At 51.8% G+C, this 17,682-nt stretch overlaps 1 protein-coding gene across 1 annotated transcript in view; it reads right to left on the bottom strand.

Annotated features, from left to right (window-relative positions):
- cdh23 (cadherin-related 23) overlaps window positions 1–17,682 on the bottom strand; it is a 159,815-nt gene that overhangs the window by 98,293 nt on the left and 43,840 nt on the right. The window contains exons 5-7 of the mRNA XM_064318147.1: window positions 7,999–8,193; window positions 7,225–7,353; window positions 4,143–4,221 (exon numbers count right to left, since the gene is read on the bottom strand). Of these exons, the coding sequence (XP_064174217.1) occupies window positions 4,143–4,221; window positions 7,225–7,353; window positions 7,999–8,193 (403 nt within the window). The remainder of the gene's footprint in view (window positions 1–4,142; window positions 4,222–7,224; window positions 7,354–7,998; window positions 8,194–17,682) is intronic.

The following is a 17,682-nucleotide window of genomic DNA, read 5'->3' as shown; positions in this document are numbered from 1 at the left end:
GACGTGGGGAGAGAGCAGGGAAAAAAGAAGACGAGGAAAGGGGATGAGCCTTTATTCACTGTCCGCCAGAGGGATTGCAGACAGAGACAGAACAGAGGGAGATACAAGAATTCCTGAAAGGAGAGAAGAAGAATAAATGAAAGATAGCGGTAAAGGAAGTAAAGAAGGAATATAATCCCATCTCTCTGTCCATGTGCTCGAAGTCATTACAGCAGGCTAGAATGGAGGGGAGAGAGATAGAGAGAAGCTGCTCAGCTGTGTAGTGATGCTAACCCGGTTCTGCAGGGCCGCTCAGTCTGGGGCCTGGAAAACCACTAAACCTGCAGGATTACACATCCTTGAGTTTGAAGAGCCGCGTCGCTCACAGGAAAGAGCTAACTCGGCCCTCGAGGGCCACAATCGCCCGCAGGGCTGCGTAATTTGCAGCACCTACGGGTTTACTGCCGCGCACAATAGCCTCCTGATTCGAGTGATTAACATCTTAACATAAGCCACTTAACTTGTTTTACAAGTCCCCCCCCCCCCCCTCTGATTTGAAAAGTTCCGGAAAATAAGTCCGGCGCGGCGGTGTGTGAAGCGCTGGCCCGGGAGCGCGTGCTGTGCGCCGCGGGTCCACTTCCAGGCCCCGGCGAAGTCCGCAGGGGTCCGGAGCCACAGCACACTCCGGCCTCATTGTGCTCCGTGCGTGAGTTCAGGCAGCGCAGAGCAGCTTGGGACGCCTCTGTGTGCGTTCCTCTGTGCTTTTTAACGACACACCAGGCGCTCACGCGTTACCCTCAGTGAGGGGCGCGTCTCTCTCATCGTCGTCTGTAAGGCCGTCGTCGGCAGAGCTCGACAGGCACAACCGCTGGCTCCAAAGAGCAGAAAAAGAAACACACAAAGGCAGCAGGAAACCCGCCAATCTGCTGAGCAAATACATCGCCCTGAACCTGAGGCCTCCAGGGCCTTGCAGGGGCTGCAATGAATGTTAAACTGATTTTCTGAAGAAAAAATAAAATAATAAAAAACAGCAATTAATTTAATTCAAGATTGTTAATTGCTTAGAATATTAGTTAAAAAAAAAAAACTAAAATATAATCCCCAAGCGTACTAGGGCTAGGACAGAATGAAAATGCATGGCCCGGGGCTTCTGAGTCAGCGGGATGGACACCTTGTGGGATATGAACCCGCAGCTCCTCGGCTGCTGACTGTAATGAGTGGACAAGCGTGCGCGCGCCAGTGCAGCTGTGCCACAGCCTCGCTCGCGCGACAGACGTATTCAGTATGATGTGGCCACGAGTGAGTCCCAACTGACCACAGCATCGCTTTCCCGGGAGGAAAGGCTTCGGTTTGCAGGGGGTCGTATTTTTAAAAAAAGAGCTATCCAACATTCTCACATGCCCGACAAGGGCAGCCACCACCTCAGCACTCACTGGCTACTCCTCCGCTCATATGATCTGTCTTGTCCATGAATAATGTCATGAATGATTTCACATAATTTTGGGGTCGGAGGATCACCCTAGTAGGAAGCAGCAGGCAATAGAAACCGGAGACCTGATGATGAGCACAACCGTGATCACAAAACAACACGGGCACGTGTGCAAAGCTGCAATCTGCCTGCAATCTTCAAATCCCTGATTAGCTTCTCTGGGAGGAGAGAGAGAGGATGCACTGATCTCAGATCCCAGGATCATTCACATGAATTACCCATGCAATTAAAACCGCATTAATCTTAATTACACAACTAATGGGACATGTCCCTGAGGACCCCACCGAGCCCGCCTAGGAATCGCAGAGCAAAACGCACACCATCAACCTCCACCCATTCCCCTCATCAACCCCCGCCCGCCTCCTCCACAAACCCACGCCCAACTCCACCTGCCTCCCTATCATCCCCCACCCTCCTCCCCCACCAACCCACACCCACTGCTCCCAGCAACCCCTGCCCTTACACTCCAGCAAAGTCCACAGCGCGATACACAGCACCACCCTTCGTCTTAACCCTGTCATACACCCGACGAAACCCGCCAGGCGCTCCTCCTCTCCGCGCCCCCTCAGTGACTGGCGCGCTGCTGGAGGTCCTCTCATCTCTGCTCTTCTAGAGTTAATGACCTTTTAATGCGTCCGTATGCCGTTCTATTAAGAGGCTCTTAGGTCTGTAATGTGAGCTCGGAAAGCGGGGCTTTAGCCGGCGTTAGGGAAACGGGGGCTTTTGCGCCCGACGGCGCTGCCGCCGCCGCGCGGGCAGTCCTGAGGCGACCTCGGCCCGTGCAGCACGGCGTGGCGTGGCGCGGCGCTCTGCGTCCGGGCGCCGCAGGGACGGACTCGGGGGCGAACGCGCAGTAAAGGGTCTGTCCCTGCCTCTGCAGATGGCGCGGGGCTGTGTGTCTTCATCAGCGGCCATGCCGTTCCTCGTCTGGCGCCCTTTGGCGTGCCAGAGAGATAAACCAGCTGGCGCTGCCCGGGCGGCCCCGTGCCCGCCCCCCCCCCCAGCGCCACGACTCCCCCCTGCCACCGCGGCGGGCTGGAGGGTCACACTGCGCGGCCTGAACCCGATCAGAACGCGAGTGCAACCAGCACGCGGCGCCAAGAGACCCCTGGGCCCGGAGTCACACCCCTCTGTGCCCTCCAGACAGAAAACCTGCCGTTAAACACAACCCGCCTGGCTGCAATTAGTCAGTCTGCAGATGAAGTCGCTTGAGTTTCCTACGCACACCGACCCCCTTCACAATATCAGCACAAACGCTGCAGGGGCCCGCCAGCCTGACTCCCTGCCAGTCCTCGCTATATTTAGTTTAAAATATTTATGTTTTTTTCCCGGAGAGCGAGAGGCTGTAAACGCTACAGTGCGTCGTGATTGGTAGAGATCATCTTGAGGTGTTCAGATGCCAAACCCAGCGCAACAGGATCCGGCCCAAACAGCGCAATCACGACCGCAAATCACCGCGCGTTGATCCAATAACGGGGATGAGAGACTCCGGAGCCGCGGACGCTTCTCTTTTCGCTCGCCGGCTCGTTGGCAGAGCTTCCTGACATTGCGAGGGAACAGCATCCCACTCCACCAAAAAAATAAATAAAAAAGAGGACATAAACAATTAAAGAGGAGCAAAGTAATCCCCTCGCATTTCATTTTCGGGGACAGACGGGAATGTGAGGTGACAGGCGGCACGCTCCTCGTTCCCGGAGACGTCGTCGGCGGAGACGGCGGAAATGCGGAACGCCATCACCCACTCAGGCCCCGGCGGCGGCGGGCCAGACGGGCGTGTGCGCTGGCACTCGCCGCTGCCGCCGCTCCGAGCGCCCAGCAGGGGGCGCTAGACGCCCGGGCCCAGAGGGCCGCCCACGCTGCTCTCAGAAGTGATGGGAAGCCGCGTTTCCGGGGGGAAGGAATGAGGTGTTTTTTTTGGGAAAGATCTTGCTCTTTTTTTTTCTTTTTCCTCCCGATCTGTGATTCAGAGCCATTTGAGATTGTGCGCCCCCACCCACACCCACATACACACCCCAACACCAGCACACACACTCAGAGAGGGCGCTGTGTGGGGTTAGGAGCAGACACCAGCACACACACTCAGAGAGGGCACTGTGTGGGGTTAGGAGCAGACACCAGCACACACGCTCAGAGGGGGCGCTGTGTGGGGCTAGGAGCAGACACCAGCACGCACGCTCAGAGAGGGAGCTGTGTGGGGTTAGGAGCAGACACCAGCACACACACTCAGAGAGGGCGCAGTGTGGGGTTAGGAGCAGACACCAGCACACACACTCAGAGAGGGAGCAGCGTGGGGTTAGGAGCAGACACCAGCACACACACTCAGAGAGGGCGCTGTGTGGGGTTAGGAGCAGACACCAGCACACACACTCAGAGAGGGCGCTGTGTGGGGTTAGGAGCAGACACCAGCACACACACTCAGAGAGGGCGCTGTGTGGGGTTAGGAGCAGACACCAGCACGCACGCTCAGAGAGGGAGCTGTGTGGGGTTAGGAGCAGACACCAGCACACACACTCAGAGAGGGCGCTGTGTGGGGTTAGGAACAGACACCAGCACACACACTCAGAGAGGGCGCTGTGTGGGGTTAGGAGCAGACACCAGCACACACACTCAGAGAGGGCACTGTGTGGGGTTAGGAGCAGACACCAGCACGAACGCTCGGCGCAGAGGGACAGACCTGAGACGATGGTGTAGCCGATTCGCCGCGGCCTCCCCCGGTCCTGGTCGATGGCTGTGATCGTCCTCACCTCGTAGCCCTGCGGACCCAGCAAGAAAAGGCTTCAGCTCTCACAGCTCTCTGTCTCTCCCTACTCACCTGTACGCTAACATCTCATCTCGCTCTATCTCTCTCCCTCTCTTACACACACGCACACACACACACCCAAACAAACAGCAGTGCACTTTGGTAAAGACCCATCTCTGTTGGCAATGCAATAGAAGACGTGGTGGAGGACTGTGAGGGAAGAGACACACGGGCACAGCACATATGACAGTCTCTGCTGAATTCCGCACTCCCGCGGTTTCCTTTCATTTAGTTTATTTTGCTGAGGCTCACGATTCTCCAGCTGCGAAAATGAAAGGGGACGTCTGAGAAGTCTTTGATCTGCTGAGCGTTTATTTGTGTACGGCTTCCATACTTAAAGCTCGCTCAGCCAGCCTCCCCCATTGATCCGGCAAATTGTGTCTGAGATACGTTTATGCTCTATTTCTGCCAAAGCATCTCCTGCCATTGACCAATTACAGGAGGATCAATTACGGGCCTTTTAAGAGGGAGTGTTCGCACTGATTGCACGCAGAGAGACCTGAATAATATCAGACACCCCGCCCGCCGTCGACACAAGCGGAATCCTCAATCGCCCGCAGCTCGGCGCCTCCCCGCCCGTGCTCCGTTAGAACAGTCCTCTACTTCATCCGTTAACGCCCACCCCGCCATCCTCTCCCAATCCCTCCCCCCACCCAAGTGTGACAGCGAAAAGTTTTTAAAAAGCGCAGATTATTATTTCTCAATACACTCCATTAGAGTTGTGTCTGAATGACAGGTGGTTAGGGAAGCAAATGAGGGAGAGAGAGGAGAGAGAGAGAGGGAGGAAGGGAGAGAGGGAAAGAGGGAGGGAGAGAGAGAGAGGGAGGGAGAGAGGGAAAGAGGGAGGGAGGGAGAGAGAGAGAGGGAGAGGGAGGGAGAGAGAGAGAGAGGGAGGGAGAGAGAGAGAGAGAGGGAGGAAGGGAGAGAGGGAAAGAGGGAGGGAGAGAGAGAGAGAGATGTTCACGGAAATGACCCGTGACAATGCAACTTGTTGTCTGATATCAGTTTACTTGTAAATGTCAGCAACCCTGAAGGAAATGGCACAGACATTCATTCTAGCTTTACTCTTTACGGTTTTATTTGTACTGTAGGGCAACCTTACTGTGTGTGTCTGCTTGTCGGTGTGTGAGTGTGCTTGTGTGCATGTGTGTGTGTGTGGTTCATGAGAGACAGAAACTATAAGTGTGTGTGTGTGTGTGTGCACTTGTAATGTCATAAACAGACTCAATCTGTGAATCTTGTGAGTGAGGTAATTAAAGCATTTAATCAACTCAAGAGCTGTGAGAAAAGCCTCCCTGTGCCTGAGGATGAGACTGAAGAGGGAGGAAATGGCGCCCCCTGGTGACAGAGTAAAACAACAACCCACACAAACTGTGGAGTAAAAGTACGTGCACCATTACATTACATTACATTATAGGTTCTTAGCAGACGCTCTTATCCAGAGCGACTTACAACAAGTGCATTACAAAACTCAGAGACAAGCGCTTTACAACATTCCTGCAAGAGAGCTACAATAGGTATAACTTTGCAAAAAGTGTGAATTGTACACCCTATTTTTTTTTTTTTTTTTTTTTTTTTTTATAGAAAAAAAAAAAAATGTTAGAGGGTAGTGGGGGGTGATGAGGTGAGATGTAGCTTGAAGAGGTGAGTCTTCAGTCTACGTTTGAAGACGGCCAGGGTCTCTGCTGTTCTGACTTGCACAGGAAGGTCATTCCACCACCGTGGGTGGAAGACCTATAGGAAGATCTGAGCAACAGCAGAAGACAGCAGTTAGCGGGAGAGACAGACGCAGGGGAAGGCAGGAAAGTGAGGCAAGAGTCAGGGAAACTGAAGGGAACACACAGGGAACTTCCTGGGAAAGGATGGAAGGATCTACAGGGATCTATAGGTGTACATCTCCACACTGCTGGACACTGGAGTCTGTGGATGGGGGGGGGGATGCACAGAGGGTGGCAGGGGACATCTTGGACCAAGTTCTTTCCTTCCTTTGCTCTCACTCTTTTTCTCCCTTTCTCTCTCCCTTCTGCTCTCTCGTTTTCTCCCTCCCTTTTTGCCTGACCTTCCCTCTGACAGCTGATGGATCGGGAAGGCACAGCGACGCCCGGCGACACTGCCTTCACGCTTCGTTAATATGCATGCAAATGTACTGCTTGACATTTCGCTACAGTGGAGACAGGGGGAGAGAGAGAGGGGGGCGAGGGAGAGAGAGAGAGGGGCCTTCCTTTCTCTACCCCCTCTCTTTCTCTCCATAACTTCAGACTTTCAGCAGATGAGGTGGAGAGCCAAAGAGGACAAACACTGTCCCGCTGACCAGCACTTTCATCTCGAAAAGCTGAAAGCCCACACTCTCATAACCCAGCTTCATACATTCTAGATAAAAGTACCGACGCAGATACAGTCAAGAGGTCTTTTTAATGCAAACACACACACTTCTCTGTGTATTAAACAATGCAACCTGAGTGCCCCGCCCACAACGATGCAAACCGTGTGGCAGGATGGCACAAAGCGCTGACGCGCCAGCCTCCCGTCTCCCCCCCCACCGCTGACGCGTTTCGCCCCCGGGCCGAGACCCTAAAGGCATCTTTGCGCCCCGCCTCGCCCCCGCGCGCCCCGTCCTGTCCGGCGCCCCGGGGCGGATGGGCTGACACGCTGAGTAAATTTGAGCTGTGACCCCGGGAGCCCCCGTGATAAATCCAGGCGGGAGTGACCTTTGGCGGCAGCCCCGGGCTGCGTAAGCTGCAGCGTAAATCTAACGCTGTAATTACACTTCTGTAGCACATTCACAAGGGCCCTTACGGGGGGGGGGGCAAGGCGCTGCTTTAATTGCTGTGTGCTGCAGCTTTATTCAGGATAGACCCAGGGGAGAGGCGGTTTGGGGGTGCGGGGGGGGGGGGTAGTCTCTCGCTCATTAGCCCTGTGATCCACAGACAGGTCATGTGACCGGCGGGACACTGACCGGGGGCGAGTCCTCGTTGATGTTGGTGCTGTAGGGCAGGTTGGTGAAGATGGGGTCCATGTCCTGGACGTCAGTGATGGTGATGGCCAGGTTGGCCAGAGTGGACAGGGGACGCTTCTTATCCTGGTCCTGTGTGACAGCACGCACGCACGCACACAAAGAAATACATAAATACATTAATAAAAATAGGCAGGCATACAGACAGAGAGAGAGAGAGAGAGAGAGAGAGACAGGGGATAAGGAGAATCCCTGACACAATGAGGGACTCATGAGGACAACATTATTTTAAGTGAGATGTGTGTGCATGCTCGTTTGTGTGCACGTGTGTGTGTGTGCGTGCGTATGTTTGTGTACATGTGTATATGTGTGTGTGTGTGTGTGTCTGTATGTATGTGTGCATGTGTGTGTGTGTACTTGTGTTTATGTGTATCTGCGTGTATGCATGTGTGCGCGTATGTGTGTGCGTATGTCTGTGTATGTGTGTGTGTGTACATGCGCGTGTGTGTGCATATGTGAGTGTGTGTACATGCGTGTGTGCGCATGTGTGTGTGCGTATGTCTGTGTATGTGAGTGTGTGTACATGCGCGTGTGCGCGTGTGTGTGCGTATGTCTGTGTATGTGAGTGTGTGTACATGCGCGTGTGCGCGTGTGTGTGTGCGTATGTCTGTGTATGTGTGTGTGCATGTATATGTGTGTGTGTGCATATGTGAGTGTGTGTACATGCGCGTGCGCGCGTGTGTGTGTGCTCGTGACAGAGAGTGCGAGCGTCCTCACCGTAGCGTTGACGGTGAGCTGATAGGCAGAAATGCTCTCGAAATCCAGCGGGCGTTTGATGGTGACGGTGCCGCGCGCCTCGTCGATGGAGAAGAACGGCGAGGGCGGCTGGAAGGAGAAGAGCACGCTGCCCCCCGTGCCCTGGTCAGGGTCCGTCGCGTTCACGATGAACACTGTGGTCCCTTCCGGCGTGTTCTGAGTGAGACAGGGAGGCACAGGCACGATCAGCGGCACACAGAAAGAAGGACGGACGGATGGACTCACAGACATGTCCGGTAGCACACAGAGAGAAACAGACTCAAAGACGTCCTCTGAGACACTGGCCCCCAGACAGCCACGGGTGAGTCGCTGGAGGAGTTGAGAACGGTCTTGAGATGATATCAGAACATCTTCAGAATTACCACTGCGTTCAAACAAGTGAAAGAAATCCTGCACATGCATGCACTGCAAACTACTCTTGCTGTTATCTTTTTAAATGGGATCATTGAAAGTATCATGGGTTTAGAGAATTTTTGGAACCACAGACAGAGAAATCAAAAGGCAGGTTCAATTGTACTGTGTTGTAAAGATACAAAGGGATTCAGCTCAGTTCTGTTGAAGAGAAAAGAGGACCATTTTGTGTTTTTCATGGCTGCTGTCAACCTGACTTGTTTGCTGAAGGGTAATGGCACGGAGAGGGTGAGTTTGAGTGGTGAGCCACTTATGTCAAAGCAAAAGCATTAACACTGAAAAACAGCCACACACAGTGTACATGCAGTCACAGTCCAACGCACACATGCACACAAAGAGTTTCCCTCTCTCTCAGACACATGCACACACGCACGCACGCACGCACACACACGCGCACACAATTTCCCTCTCTCTCAGACACATGCACGCACGCACGCACACACACGCGCACACAATTTCCCTCTCTCTCAGTCACATGCACACACATGCACACAGACGACTTTCCCTCTCTCTCAGACACATGCACGTACACACACACATGCATGCTCCCACATTTACACTGAAGCACACAAATGCATATTTTATATTTATTAAACCCGGCTTCTCTCTTTATATGAGGGCTTTTGCGACTGTATAAATGTTATTATGTGTGTGTGATTCTGTAATTCTGTGTGTGTGTGTACACTACTTTATAGGACTGTATAGTGCTGGGTGTGTTGTTGAATGTGATGCAGTTGAACATTGTGCAGTCCTGTGTGTTATTGTCCGTATGACATCTGATGTCAAGGCAGATCTGTGTCTCTCCCCATGTCACCAGTGCTGACCGTTTCTCTCTCCTGCTCTGTCTCATCTCATCTCTCTGACCTGTGTCAGCAGGCCATCATCAATGTGTGTGTGTGTGTGTGAGCGTGCGTGTGTGTGTGAGTGTATGTGAGAGCGTGCGTGTGTGTGTGAGAGAGAGAGCGTGCGTGTGAGTGTGTGGGAATGTGCGCATCTACGTGCGTGTGTGTGTACGCATGTGTGAACATGTGCATACGAGTGTGTGTGTGTGTGTGTGTCTAAATGGGCAAATGCATTTACATGATTTTAAAATCTAAATAAACGTCCTCTCATTGCCAGGGATCATATATCAACCCTGCCACAGCGTCATGTGACCTTTCCCACCCCAATCCCTTAATATCCCCTAAACTGCCATTCAGCCCTGTAAACAACTGCTACCCATTCCACATGGGTCCCTGGGGCTAACACAACCATTCTCCTTCCACACTGCCCATATGTATGTGAATATCAGCTTGGATGACCCTGCAGCCCCCCTCTCTCCCCAAACACACACAAATCACCCCCGGTCTCAGATAGGGGTTTCACCCGGGTCCGTGGGGACAGGCCCAGCCCACTCTGTAAATTAAGGGAGTTAGTAATGACATTTCAGCTGAAGCGTAGCCTAAATTATATACAGAGATAGAGCACAAACACACAAACACACACGCGCGCACACACACACACACACACACACACGAACGCACACACACACACACACACACACACACACACACACACACGAACGCACACACACACACACACACACACACACACACACAAATGCGCGCGCATGCACGCACGCACACACACAGACACAGAAGCACACGCACGCACGCACACACACACACACACGCACACACACAGACACAGAAGCGCAGACACACACACACACACACACACAGACCATTTCCTCAGTAATCTTCTTTATCTGCATGGGCACAGAGTCAAAAGAGATTAAATTGTGAGGTGAATTTTGAGCCGAAACAAAATGTAAAGTGACAAGGGCAACAAACAGTTTATCCAGTGGGGGCACGCAGGGGACTGACACACATTCACTGCCCATTTCCCATTAGAGCCTGGGTCAGCTTTGGGATGTGCTGGCCTCAGTGTGTCTGCAGAGGCTGTGAATTCCTGAACAAGGGCTGACTTCCGATGACCGGTTCTACGGCAGCACGGGGGAGTCAGGCACTTCACGCTCGCTCTCTCTGCGCCTCCACCACACCGTGAAGCAAATGAGACAACAAAGGTAATAAAACCTGACAGCCCCCGACAACCTGACATGCTCAAGTCCCCCCAACCTGTCACTCATCCCCCCACACACACAAACTAAACTCCCCCAACCTGTCACTCATCCCCCTAACACACAAACTAAACCCCGCAACCTATCACTCATCCCCCCACACACACAAACTAAACCCCCCCAACTTGTCACTCACCCCCTACACACACACTAAACCCCCAACTTGTCACTCACCCCCCTTACACACACACTAAACCCCCAACTTGTCACTCACCCCCTACACACACACTAAACCCCCAACTTGTCACTCAACCCCACACACACACACTAACCCCCAACCTGTTACTCCAGCCTCCACCACACACTAAACCCCCAACCTGTCACTCACACCCCCACAAACACTCACCCCCCACACACACCTAAACCCTCTGACCTGTCACTCACCCCCGACAACTTCACCACTCACTCACCCCCACCACGCACTTAAACCCCCCGCACACTAAACACCCCTCACCTGTCACTCACCGCCCCCACACACAAAACTTGCCTAGCTGTCACTCAATCCACCCCCACATCCACAATTTGACAACTCTTTCTCCCTCCCTCCCTTTTCCCCCCTCTCTCTCTCTCTCTCTCTCTTGCTCTCCCTTCCTCTCTCTCATGCACGTTTTCCTTCACTTACTGCAGACAGCGAGGGAACGAGTCTGTTCCTGCGGGTTACAGTGAAAGCGTGGGGCAGGGAGAGGGAGGGGGACATTAAAAGAGAAGGAGCAGTCAGGATATTGGCAAAGCGAGAGACTGAGAAACTGAGAGAGCTGTGATAAGAAACAATGGAAAGAGAGGAATAACAGGATAATCCTACTCGCCCACGCAACGGTGGAACCTATGGTAGAACCCGGAGAACCCAGATTCCACACCTCTTTTGACACACGTGTATGTCCTCTGCTGTTCTGCGTCTGAATCTGCTGTTATTCTAAAGGTCAAGGTCAGCATTTGACAAGACAAGATCCAGTGATAAACAAGGTCCCATGACAACATTTTATTCTTACACTTCAAAATGCAGTAATTGGACCAAACCTGCAACTTTATATCTTTGATTGAATGGCAGATGTTTGAGTTGAAAGGAGAATGAGGGAGAAGACAAATTTGAAGAGGGAGAAAAAGAGAGCAAATTGTGAGGGAAGAGAAGTGTAAAAGAAATAGGAGACGGGAGGAAGGAGAGGGGGGCGGGAGAGTGAATTAGAGCTCTACCCTGGAGCAAGGCTCTCTGCCCGGATAGCTTTGCTAAGACCCAAACGAGGAAACAAATAGGCTTCACGGTTTGACATCAGCTTACATGCATCCCACTGGCAAAATCAATGATTGAGAGTGACAGTACGTCTGCGTGAGCATGAGTGCAGTGGAGAGAGAGCGATGATAGGGAGAGAAAGAGAGTGAGATCAGGTTTGGTGGGGAAAGAGAGAGATGGACATACGGTCTGGTGAAAGAATGAACAATAGATACTTATTTTGTTATATCATGTCCTTACTTCATGCATAATTAATCATGTTCCTGCATAATAAGCAAGTCAATAGCCATGTGTTTGTAGGTGAAATGTGTGCATGAGGGGAACATAATTACCAGTGACCCACATGCACAAGCAGCCCACTTACTCAAGCTACTGGGAAACCTTAGCATGCCATACAACTGTAACAATGCCACCAGGATCCGAACCCATAACCATCGGGTCACCAGAGCAGGCCCCTGACAACTCAGCATGCATTTCCCTCACCCGCAGTCCTCATTATGATGTGCCTCTGACGGCGCCTGAGCAAATCCAGCGGAGAGGCACTGGAATCGTACCCAGTTGGTTGTAGTTTTCGAGTTCCGCTGAAAATGGTGCTGTAGGCTTTGGGCGAGACACAGGGCCCGAGCCACTCAAGGAAACATTCGGCTGCAAAGGTGGCTGTGCAGAAAATGTGGAAATTGTGAAGTGAGCGAGATAAGGTTATCTGCTAAACAAACAGGATTGCCGCCTTATCTATAATTTCATTAGCGCACTGCATGGTCCGCTTCCCGCAGCGGGGCTCCTTGTAAGGGCCTGGTCAGTGCTGTGGCTTTGTCTGTGGTGGTGCGTGGCCATCTCCTTCAGACTCAAAGTGCTCATGCGTGTACGTGTGTGTGTGAGTGAGCCACAGAGAGAGTATGTGAGTGTGTGTGCATGTGTGTGGTGCGCACGCGAGTAAGTGTGCTTGCGTGTATGTGTGTGCTCGTGTAAACGTGTGTGTGCGTGCATGAGTGAGTGAGTGAGTGTGTGTGCGCATGTGCGTGAGCGTGTGTGTGGATGTGTGCAGGAATATTCCCCTCCCATTGCGGCTGGCACAGTCCCTGCTCTATCTCTTCACACAGCTCGCAGCTTCACAATACCTCATTAGCAGCACACTCCACCCAGTCAAGTGCCATCTCTGATAGGCACTCACTCAGTGCTAATAACCCCTGCACACACAAACAAACACCACAGTGATGCACAGACATCACACTCACACACACACACACAGGCACGCACGCACGCACACACACACACACGCACACACTCACACACACGCACACTCACACACACACAGGCATGCACACTCACACACACACACACACACAGGCACGCAGCACACACACACACACACACACACACACACTCACTCACCACACACACACACACGCACACACACACACACGCACACTCACTCACGCACACACACACACACGCACACACACACACACACGCACACCACACACACACACACGCACAGAGCATGCACACACACTCACACTCACACACACACACAGGCACGCACGCGCACACACACACACACACACACACACACTCACACGCACACAGACACTCACACTCACACACATGCACACAGGCATGTACACTCACACACACACACACAGACATGCACACTCACACACATGCACACAGGCATGTACACTCACACGCACACACACACACACACACACGCCCGGTGGTAGTTAAGCATTAGCTGACTGACTGGTCTATCAGTGTCTGAGTGCTCAGCTGAGTTGTATCCCTGCAGCAGCACGTGCAGTCTGTACAGGACCGCAGTGAGTAATGGGAGGCAGCTGCCCTCATTATTTCTGAATGAAGTTACGCTGTCTGTCACACGGCGCTGCCATGGCGATACCCTCTCCCTCAGTTCTCGCGCTCGTGTTCCAGCCCCTCACTAGGATAAAAATCTGCCAGGGACGACCACAGCGAGCGCCCGCCTCGCGTGCGGCGGACGAAGCCCGCCGGCGGCGCCCAGAATGTTCTGAACCGCCGTTTTTGGGATAGCTCCCTCTCACCTCGCCCGCTTCCATAAAGCAGCGGGACGTCCGGGGAGCCGAGCGGTTCACCGGCCCGCCTTCCCTGGCACGTCAAAACAAATATGGCTTGTTAAAAAAAGAAAGAGGGGGGATTTTATCTCCTTTTTTTCGTGTTCGTTTGAGAGGCTGCGGTGTGCGGTGGAGGCAGATGCCAGGGACAGCTTGTTAGAGCGCTGCTCCTTCTCTGAGAGCCAGCCTGCGTGTGCCGGGGGGGCGGGGGGGCGGGGGGCAGGGGGGCCGGGGGGCAGGGCAGACGCTACGATGGCCTGGCATAGGCTGCCCAAACAGGAAACCTGAGGGGGAACCAATGAGGAGCCGGTTCAGCAGGGCTCTCACCCTCCAGGGGGACGGCAGGGGTTTGCTGCCACTAACTCCAGCAGCTGAGCAGCTGAGTGGCACTCGACTGCTCACAGCACCCAAACAATATCACATATGCTACAGACTAATTAGCTCTTCAATTAATTGATGACAATTATGAAGAAAACTATGAGGGCGATGATGACACATTACATTTTGGCATTCAGGAGGCACTCTTATTCAGAGCAAATAAACAGATGGTTTTTACATACAATCCACTGACACTGCTGTGTATTTCCTCAGGCAGTCCAGGTTTAATACCTTGCTCATGGGTACAATGGCAGTAGCTGGGAATCACACCTGGGATCTCTGAACTACAAGTCAAGTCCCTTCATGTTGAATACCTGAAAAAATAAAGTTATTCTATTCCATCACCATTGAGGTTTACTCTGTCTGTTCTAAACAGATTCAGAAGCTACTCCATTATCACATTGACTGACAATTGCTGACAGTAATTAAGACCGAATCGACTTGGTGATGTGGAAAGAGCTGGCAGTGTGATTATTTATTTTATTTATTTGTTTTGCATTGGCTTATAAGCACAGATACATTCCTAAAGTGTAACAGGAAAACTGGAACTATTAACTACTTCCTGAATTCCTCTTGTTCTTGTATGATGCCCCCCCCCCCAGTTATTCTCCACCACCCTCCCACTCCACCCCCCCTCTTGGAAATGGGAAGGCCTGGAGGTTCTTCAGGCCACGCCATAAGCGCCTGCTATACCCCCAGCTCCCACAAACCAAGAGCATTGTAGACTAAGCACTCACTCCCTCTCCTACACCCTACACCCTACAGCACTACTGCACTACAGCACTAGGGCTGAGCACTAGCGCTGGCTGGTAGTGAGGCTAAATGTCTGACTGATCACAGCCCGGCCCAGCGGGTGCTCAGATGAACTGACCGGAGCTCAGACAGAGGGCAGGGCCATGGGCAGCTCAGCACTGGACACCCGCACTGCCAGCGCAGCATATAAATGTGGGGCTCCTAGAGCCTCTCAGCGCAGAATGGGGTTTATCAGAAGAGACAGAAGGGGGGGGGTTGGGCTGAGCAATGCGCCCCTCGCTGCTCTAAAGCACATTTGGGGATATCGGCAGCTTCCCCGTGGAAGAGAGGGTTCAAAGTGAATAAACGCTCCCGGCTAATGGTCATTAAAATCAGTACATTCAAAAGGGACTCCCTTGCTCTTTCAGCTCACTGCTGACAGCATAATTAGAGTACGTTTGTGAGTGTGTGTGTGTGTGTGTGAGTGTGTTTGTGTGAGCGTGTGTGAGTAACTGCAATTCTGTGTACAGGTGCCTCTGGGTGAATGTGAGTGAAGGGGTGGTCTGAATTTCATTGTTCTGTGTTATACTGTAAAAACACTTTGACTTTGACTGTGAAGAGGCCTGAGATTATGATGTCATGGACAGTCACACAGTGGCACAGGTCCCTTTTTGGGTCAGGCTAGTCTTGTTACCTGACAGCCCGTTGATTCCATGTGTATGCTCTGTATAGTTCACTGCCTGTGTAATACCTGTACCAGCCATGCTTAACACTGATGCAAAAGCATCGGTTTCTTTAACTGCTGTGAGTCACTCAGTAGAACAGAACCGCACACCCTTAATTTGTAAAGCAGAAATACTTGCTGCAAATACTGTGATTGGAAGCAAATCAACCCAACCAAAGGATCAGAGATGACAGCCTGCTATTACTACCCCCCTACTGAGAAAAGATGACATGAAAACATAAACATGCTGTTTGGAAATGATTTTCATATCTTGATTAGCAGCAGGGTCTGGGGCTTTGCGTCTAGCAAAATTAACTCCATCCACATCAATCCACACGCTGTGCCTTAAAAGCCAGGAAAACGTTGGGTTTTATCTTTGCAAAACCAGTGATTATCGACACTGAAATGAATACTGCAGACATTTACTGAGTTAAGTAATCAGCGCACACAAAGAACAGCCTATTTTAAGTGGACAGCATCTCGCACATTTAGAAATGAATTCAGGCCACGATTTGACTCTTCCCAGTGTGAAATGATTTTCCCTTCGAAATGCGGCTGCTTTTCAGTCCCTGCGACTAAAAACTTGAAATATGCTGTTGCAAAATATGGAAAGTTTAGGATGTTGATGTAATAGGCATATAATCACTCTTAAAAATTGGAAAAGTAAGGGAAAGTGGAGTCAAAATTGTATAAACGGAAACATGATTGGTTGTGGTTGACTCCAACTCCCAGCATTCCTGGCAACTTGAAGGAAAATTAAGAATCTCCAATTCCCTCACACCATTAGGCTGAGTCAAGCATGGGTAACCCCATTTTTGGAGTAAGATACCCTTTTCTGGATTTCATATCAACTTCTGCCCTCAATTATTTAATTACATAATGTAATTACAAAAATGTCAGATCGCAGAACTGATTGGTTCAATTAAATCCTTAAGGGAAGTTGGTGTGAAGTGCAGAAAAAGTTTTGGTACAGGAACAGGGTTTCCCACCCTTGAGCTAAGTGTTCACTCGGGAAGACTGTGTTCTACAGACAGAAAGCCACAGCATATTCTCTATTGTCAGAGTGAAAATTCAGCACCACGGACAGCATGCCACATTCTAACAAGTATACAAATTGGTGCAGCAAATTCTAGCATTCAGTCCAGTCAACTGCATATAGGAGCTGCAGCATGCAGGGAGCAGTGGGTAGGCGGCGCTCTTGCATCTTAGCATCCCTGTCAGCGGGAAATATAAGGCTGAGTCCGGGCACAACTTTCTTCACATTTCTTTTTCCGAGCCACTAAGTCAAGACGCCCGCCATTCGAAACAATGCTGAAATAGGTGGGCAATTGGGCTTGTCCAGCTCTCACCATTTAAGGCGCCCATTATCCATTACAGCATGAGGGCCCTCGGTGGCGCTCGGTGTATAAATACACGTGGCACGTTCCTGCGCATCTTCCATCAAACGGCGCAATTTGCCGCGCTTCTGTCACCCTGCGTGGGCCCATTCAGGGCGAGCGGTACAGGCAGAGGTGTCCCACGGTGCGCAGGTACTGCCGTCCAGCTGGCACTGACAATAGGGTCTTGATTGCACCCATACTGGACACGGCAAAAGCTCTCTCCCTCCCCCCACCACAGCGGGGCCGTGATTGTGCTGTCACCTGACCTGAACCTCTCTCAGTTTTTCACTCCTTCCCTCTTCTCATTCCTTTTAACTTTTAGCTTCAGACTCTCTCCTCTCTCTGTCTCTCCCTCTCTCCCTTTTCTCTCTCTTTATCTGTGATTGCTCTTCAGAAACTGCCATTTCTCTGTTCCACAGTACTAATGGAGGACGCAACAGGGAAAGGAGAACTGAAATGGACTAAGACTTGGGCTTCGGATCCTGGATGGGGTGGGGTTTGGAGCAGTGTGGGAGGATTTGATCCTCTACTGTAGTTTGGTCCACTAGAGGGGACTGACCGCTCCTGCACCACTGCTGTGGTCAGCACCT

Source organism: Anguilla rostrata, chromosome 18 (assembly GCF_018555375.3).
Source record: "Anguilla rostrata isolate EN2019 chromosome 18, ASM1855537v3, whole genome shotgun sequence".
NCBI lineage: Eukaryota > Metazoa > Chordata > Actinopteri > Anguilliformes > Anguillidae > Anguilla > Anguilla rostrata.
Note: the sequence above shows the minus strand (reverse complement) of the source record. Positions and strands in the feature narration are given on the sequence as shown.